The sequence below is a fragment of the Pygocentrus nattereri genome, chromosome 11, assembly GCF_015220715.1.
Source record: "Pygocentrus nattereri isolate fPygNat1 chromosome 11, fPygNat1.pri, whole genome shotgun sequence".
Lineage (NCBI taxonomy): Eukaryota > Metazoa > Chordata > Actinopteri > Characiformes > Serrasalmidae > Pygocentrus > Pygocentrus nattereri.
Window position 1 is genome coordinate 37,017,630 of NC_051221.1, and position 7,780 is coordinate 37,025,409.

General features: G+C 43.2%; 1 protein-coding gene across 2 annotated transcripts; it reads left to right on the forward strand.

Annotated features, from left to right (window-relative positions):
• The first annotated feature begins 831 nt into the window (after positions 1 to 831).
• Positions 832 to 7,773, forward strand: fgfr1op2 (FGFR1 oncogene partner 2). Of its 2 annotated transcripts, none has more exons than XM_017716388.2 (6): positions 832 to 1,201; positions 1,489 to 1,684; positions 4,100 to 4,217; positions 4,660 to 4,802; positions 6,162 to 6,275; positions 6,392 to 7,773. In XM_017716388.2, the coding sequence occupies exons 2-6, from the start codon at positions 1,550 to 1,552 to the stop codon at positions 6,527 to 6,529; spliced, it is 648 nt and encodes a 215-aa protein (XP_017571877.1). In that variant the 5' UTR covers positions 832 to 1,201; positions 1,489 to 1,549; the 3' UTR covers positions 6,530 to 7,773. The 2 variants fall into 2 exon arrangements, with proteins under 2 accessions (XP_017571877.1, XP_017571876.1); XM_017716387.2 differs by having other exon boundaries at positions 838 to 1,201; positions 1,548 to 1,684.
• The last annotated feature ends 7 nt before the right edge of the window (positions 7,774 to 7,780 follow it).

Here is a 7,780-nt window from a genome sequence, read left to right on the forward strand (position 1 = left end):
GCACCTTTAAGACTGATACAGGTAAATGAGCTAATTTCTGATTGGCTACCCTGTATTGCACTTTGAAAGAGCAGTTTGGCCTGATCACCCAGCACAATAGACACTGAGCTCCACTAGCTCAGAGGACTTCATCTCTGGCTAAGCCTTATTTCTATTATTTCTAGTATATTTATATATTTATACTGTTAGTTTATTTTTTATTTAAGATGTTACCTGAACATTATGCTGCTACTCTGTACCTGCACTGTACACTTTATATACAGATCACTGTTTACATCTTTTTTTGTTTACAAATAGTACTTCTGCATTTACTGTACTGTAGTGCAATTCACCAGCACATTTCTGTCTATATAGCTGATACACTTGAATATCTGACTGTGCACTAAATGTCTATACGTCCAATACACCTATACCACTTGCCTATGCACATCTTGTCTATGTTCGACCCCTGAACCTAATGACTCTGCACATTTTGTCTGTCTTTTACTGTCTTTCATCTTTGCACTGTTTATTATGCATCTTTTATGACTGCACTGGAAAAGTAGCCCGATAGTGTTTCGTTATACCGTACTACCCTGTATTGTATAATGACAATAAAGTTGAAGTGAATTGAATTGAAACACTCCTTATAATTTCAGCGTGAATGGGCGGGGCTAAACGGCTGCAGGCTGAGTGGGTGGGTGTATGTAAATGAGTTTATGTAAATGAGTCATGGCGTCACAAACCAACGGATTCAAAGCTTGTGCGTTTGGTAGCTTGATTTCAATTTAGGGGCGGTTTGGAGTGAGAAGTGAGGAGTGAGAACTGAGGAGTGAGGAGTGAGGCTTCATCATTGATCACGCGCAGAATAAGAGCAGATTCAGACCTCCGCTGATCATCTCACTGAGGAAAGCCCTAGCTGAAGTGATCACAGCAGTCAGAGGAGATCACCAGCTATAAAGCTGAAGGAGCTGGGCAGGAGTTGAGCTGCGCGCCTCCAGAGGACACTCCACAGCGCAGCCGCTCACGCTGAGCGTCCGGATGGCTTACACACCGCCGCCCCCCCGCGGACCACTGCGGTATCACACAAATTAGCACAGCCTACAAAACCCACAATGCTTTGCCACCTGGTGTTGGAGATGCAGTCACAGGAAGTGTGAACCAAACCGAACAAACTAGCGTCGTTTTTGCTGTATTTTCGGATTCAGGCTCCGAGCCGCAGGTACGCGCACATTTCAGGGTGTCTGAGCTGGAGCGGTTCCGAGCGCCGGTCTGTCTCCGCTCCGGACTTTCATACAGGAGCGCAGAACTACCGAGCGGTTTACCCGGACATGGCGCCGCTTAGCTAACTAGTTAACTAGTAAGCTCTGGCTGTCCTCTGTCTGACTGAAACAGTCTGCTGGAGGGCCGGTGGCATTATTTATCAATTAATTACGTCATAATTCATGATTATGATTATTACTGTTTCCTCTGTGGTTACTGGGTGAACTGAGGCGTCTTCATCCTCAGGACGCTGAGAAACTGAAACCGGTGCCGAGTCTCTGCTCCTTACACTCCGCTGTCCGCAGGAATGGCTTGCTCTCTGGAGAAGGTGCTGCTGGACGCCAGGTCGCTGGTGGAGCGGCTTCGAGACCACGACAACGCCGCAGAGATCCTCATCGAGCAGACCACCTTACTCAACAAGAGGGTCGAGGCTATGAAACAGGTGAGCCGAGCAGGTCAACATCAGACACCTCGCCTCTGTCCCCCACTTAGGCAGGAGTGGACCGCTTATGACCGGTGCTGGTGCAGGACACGGTGTCCTCAGGATCTACTGAGCAGCTGCTTTAAAGAAGAAACCCACCACAGAGTTATTCAGAGGGGTCTGATGGGAAAGGGTTTGTTGTAGAGAAACCTGCAGACTGATTTCTTCACTGTGGTGGTGATAGAAACCAGAGGTCATGATGTTTGTTGGGGCAGTCGTGGGCTGGAGGTTAGGGAACTGGCCCTGTGACCGGAAGGTTGCTGGGTTGATCCCCAGTACTGATAGTCTTATGACTGAGGTGTCCTTGAGCAAGACACCTAACCCCCAATTGCTCCCCGGGCGCTGTGGATAGGGCTGCCCACCGCTCCGGGCAAGTGTGCTCACTGCCCCCTAGTGCGTGTGTGTTCACTAGTGTGTATGTGGTGTTTCACTTCACGGATGGGTTAAATGCGGAGGTGGAATTTCCCCGTTTGTGGGATTAAACAAGTATCGCTTAACTTACTCAGTGATCCTAGCTTACTGGTTCCTGTCATCACCGCTGTGAACACTTCTGACTCAGGAAGTTTCTCTAGAGCCAATTTCACTCGGAACCCCTCTGAATGAGCTCAGATACTGCTAGAAACAAAGTCACTGTAGATACCCAGAGAAAAGGCACAGAGTTGGACAGAGAACTCTGTGCCATGCAATGCAATACAATAAACTACAATACACAGTCACAAGCTTCAATAGAGCCAGTTTCACACTGAACCCCTCTGAATGACTTTGCTTACATCATAAGCGTTTAATCTTGAATTAAAGTTGAATTAAAAAGTTCTAACACTATCTGTTGTTTAGGCTCCATGTTCCTGGACGTCATAAACGTCCTTGGCGGCCCTCGTCCACCTAAAGGTCTATTTCATCCAACCCTCTCTATCTCATGCCATATAAACTCTGCTGTTCTGATTAATAAACGGGAAAAGCTTTCTGAGTACAGACCTAGTCTCTGTGGTCATTTGAGTTTCCCCCAGCCGGCTGGACTCTCAGAAGCTTTGCTATTGAGTTCGAACCATAGAACCTAAAACCATCATCAAACAATGAGTTTTAACAATGAGTGGAGTTCTTTTACACCAACCATCTCCATGTCCACCTTCACTACATCCATAAACCTTCTCTGAGGTCTACCTCTTCTCCTTCTACCCGGTAGCTCCATCTCCAACATTCTTTGACCAATATATCCACTATTCCTCCTCAACACATGTCCAACCATCTCAACCTGGCCTCTCTGGCTTTATCTCCAAACTGCTCCACCTTCACTGTCCCTCTGATCTGCTCATTTCTAATCTTGTCCAGCCTTGTCACTCCCAACGAAAATCTCAGCATCTTCATCTCCGCCACCTCCAGCTCAGCCTCCTGTCTTTTAGACAGAGGCACAGTCTCCAAACCAAACATCATAGCAGGACGCACTGCTGTCTTGTAAACCTTCCCTTTCACTCTTGCTGCTATCCTTCTGTCACGCATCAGCCCTGACACCCGTCTCCACCCACTCCATCCTGCCTGCACCCTCTTCTTCACCCCTTTTCTGCACTGTCCATTGCTCTGGATGGTTGACCCAAGATATTTGAAGTCATCCACCTTTACGACCTCTACTCCTTGCATCTTCACCTTTCCACCTGCCTCCCTCTCATTTATACACATGCATTCCGTCTTGTCTCTACTGACCTTCATTCCTCTCCTCTCCAGTGCAAACCTCGAGTGGAGTTCCCCTCTAAAGGAATCAAATGAGAAATGACCGTTGGAAAGATAATCTGAACAGTTTAAATAGCTGTGAGTGTTTCTCAGCTGAATTATTCAACTGTGATGTGATGCAAATTCATTGTGGTTTGGTGTGAAGCAGCTACTTAACATCCATAGTGGTGTGACAGGAACCAGAGGTCATTTAATTGAGTTTAACCAGATAGCCATTTAATTTAGTACCTAAAATCATCAGTGAACCTGCGTGTCTTCCAACTTTTTAAAATGCTGATAAAGGTAAAATAGCACTAAATGGTAAATTTGTTTTGTATTGGTAATATTCTGATTTGCAACGCCCTGCATGCATCACTCCACCGAAGATATCTTAAGTTTTTTTATGGTGAAAAACTTTCTCAGTACTATTGTAAAACAGTGTCTTGAGCCTTAGGCAGCGTACTGACTCAGTAAGTAACTCTGAATTACATCAGAACACTCTGAATGACTAAGATGTTCACGTCTTAATACGTAAATTGTGGAGAAATTGTGAAAAGTCAGTGTAATTCCCCTTTAGATTAGGTACGTTAAAGTGGGGAAAACGAAACCCTGCGGTGTCATTGGAGTCGTAATCCGAGAGACGTTTTGTTTTTCTCTGTTCTTTCTGTCCAGTATCAGGAAGAGATTGAGGCACTGAACCAAGTGGCGAGGCATCGACCACGATCCACTCTAGTTATGAGCATTCAGCAAGAGAACCGACAAATACGGGAACTGCAGCAGGAAAACAAAGGTGTGTGCTTTACTCTGCAGAATAATAAGTCACATACATGTTTACTCACAGGGAAATGTCTTCTGTTTCAGACTGAGATGTATATTGCAGTATCTGTCTGGGTTCCCCCGACCTCCCAACTTGAAAATCTTACAAAAATGATAAATGTCATTTTAAATAGTTTACATTTACAGCATTTAGCAGACGCTCTTATCCAGAGCGACTTACAAGAAGCGCTCTGTCTGTCTAGAGAAAGTATCTTGGCTAGTTACCAATAGATTAGAGAAAGAGACAGTCCAGAGCTCAGATACGGCTAGAAACAAAGTCGCAGTAGATTTCCAGAGATAAGGAACAGAGTTGAACACAGAACTCTGTGCCATGCAATGCAATGAAGTAAACTACAGTACACAGTGCAATACAATAAAATATAAGTGCAGTTTAAACTCTTTCTGTCTGGGTGTAGAGTTGCGTACGTCTTTAGAGGAGCACCAGTCCGCTCTGGAGATGATCATGAGTAAATACAGAGAGCAGGTGTTCCGCCTCCTCATGTCCCGCAAGAGAGATGACCCTACTATTGTCACACAGCTCAAAGAACAGCACACTAACGTGAGTACTGCATGATTTTACACACACAGACATGTAAACGTGCACACTGGACTGATGCGAAGATGTGTGTTGACATACATTCAGAAGTTTGGAGTCGTGCCATATTAAGTGTGTGTTAATGAAACGATATAGAACGATCGATTGTGCATTCGACCTTGACAGATTGAACATCGCCTGGCCGAATGACATGTTTTGTAGAAAAAAGTTAAAACACATCATCTACAGAGAACATTTTGTGCTTCATAATATCTATTTTAGTTTAACATATTGAGGAGAAAAAAAGAAAACAACATATAAAATGTGCCAGAACTTTTGCACAGGCCATTTTTTCCCCCCACAAATTCAATTCAGCAAATAAACAGTAATTGTGCATTTTCAACAATTATTAGAACTATTTAGTATCTAATTATGTAATGTAGATTTAAATATTACAAGGCACGCACCACGAGAGAGATTTAATGAAATATTTTGAGAACAGTTATTTTTTGGAATAATAAATATTATACTGATATCTCTTTGCAGGCGTGTGCCTCAGCATTTGATCACCTTTTTTCAAATACTAGACATTTTGGAAATTCAAACAGTTCTTATTCTCAGGGCTCTACAGCTTTCTCAGGCCGTTTGAGTGTCGTCTAGATCTCTGTTCATAATTCTGCACACATTTAAAATTTCTGTTGCAGTTATTACGTAATCACCTGATCGCAATTACTTGAGCTGATCAATTTTTTTTTTTTACAGTTGTTCGCTTTCACCATATGCTTACATTGCAAGAAACTGAATGTGAATCGCAACGAACTGAACGTGTTCTCATCTGTTGGCTTGAGGCAAATACATGTGACTAAATTAAAGCAGAAAAAGAAATTTATTTTTCGTATTACAAACTCCTGACTGGTGTTACGATGTTCATAGAATAGGGCTGAGTAATATTTGTTTACTTGATGTTTGTTAACACCTTTTGGAGGGTAACATTTGAGAAATGTTTAGTTTTAGTTAATTACATATTTAGTGAAATGTCAGTTTATTTGAGCTTTATTTGCTCCCATGGTCAGTTGGAAGCTACTAAGTAGTGACTTCTAGAAAGCGAGAAGCAAGCCAGTCAGACAGATTGGACACTTTAGACTTGAACTTTTAATAGCTGCACACAATGAACAAAATGCCATCAATTAAATAGTGAATTGCAATTATTTCTATGGCAGTTAATCATCAGCTAAAATCTCATGATCATGATTGGCCGTTAACATCCTACTAATTATCTGAAGTATGTGAATTTACAGAACTATAATCATTAGTTATTTTGTCGTCACTCTTTTTATATTATTATTAAAAACTCATGTCTAAGAACAGTCATGTGTTGTATAGGAGATGCAGGCGCACATAGACAAGATAAACGAGATGGCTACAGTAATGAGGAAGGCCATCGAGGTGGACGAAGGACGAGTGTGTGAAGACGAGGAGCGGATAAAACAGCTGGAGGTTAGACCTCTTTTACATCCCAAATATATGCACACACACACACACACACACACACACACACACACACACACAGAAGTCATGAACCTGTTAAGTACTCTCTTCTTCTGTCTGCGTAGCTGGAAAACCGAGGCCTGCGGGAGTTGTTGGGGATCAGTCGAGAGGCCTTTCTGGTGCTGAAGAGAGAGGAGGCGTCCGACAGCACTTCCCTGTCTCCACTAGTGTCCAGCACTGACCTGAGCATGAGGAAGAGCTAGAGCTCCCCAAACAACAGACTCTGCATAACACTCTTCGCATTTGACACACGACACGATGTGTACAGGCACATGCAGAGCACTATCTGAATCACCTCTCTCAAGAAGAGACCCCAAACTCCTCCTGCCTGCATTTACGCAGGCTTGTTGTGTTTTACCGGAACCTGTCCTTTCATGCATAGCCAAGTAGATCTGTACCACTTACTCTACAGCCACAGGGCCTCTGCAGCAGGTGCCATTACAGAGGAAAATTTATTACCCCATTCTGGCACAGTCCCTAAATACAGTCAGTTAGAGTAAAGCCTGACCATGTATGAGGAGGGATGCTCACTAAATGATTCTGCTTCTCGTTTAGTGTTGGAGCTTAATGATTGAAGTGAACATAGACGGCCTATTGTAATTATTTTCCCCGTTGCACATGTAGTTGGGGAATTATTTAAGACCTTTGGGACACTGGCTGGTGTAAAAGGGAAAAAAAAAAATTGTCCACCCTCCAGTAACATTGATCCCAGCTTTTTTTTTTTTTTTGTCGGTATTGTGGCATTTGGTGGGCGGGTCAAGGGTGCCGAGGTTCACTTAGCACAGCCTGCTTGTCATCATAGCTGTTATCAGATTAAGACGTGCACCCTGTAAGAGTTCTGTAAATATGTCATGGCTGATAGCGACAAACGGCACACGCAGTCCCTTGAGAGGACAGGTTTAGTTTTGCTTTTGCGTTTGTTTTAGGGCTGCCTTCACACATGATGCTCTGATGTTTTGTGAGTGTCTATGTATGAGAGAATCTATTTGAACTGCATTTCAGATGTATTAAAGTTGTATTTTGAGCTCTTAATACAAAATAATAGTAGTTAATAATGAACCTCAGTAAAGCTATGTGCCTTGCGACTGCCTAGACCAGGGTTCTTTATCTGGACCTGGAGGGTTGGTGTCCAGCAGTTTGGCGATTTCTCTTGTGAAACTCGTCCACTAAACCTGGCAATTAACAGACGAGTTAAACCAGATATATATGAGCAGGGAAATCACCCTCCTTCTGAATATCGCTCTGGTCTAGACTAATCCCTGAGCTCTGGAAAGAAGCTTACAATGCAGTATGTGACTTTTATTGGGAATGCATTTCCTAGGAAACCAATGTCACACATAAGGTTTAGTACTATCTACTTTGTCCATACGTTTAAACTGATGCCAAATATTACCAGTATTACTGTATACAATATTACTATATTATAGCCTCATATAGTCTGCTTTGACGACAGT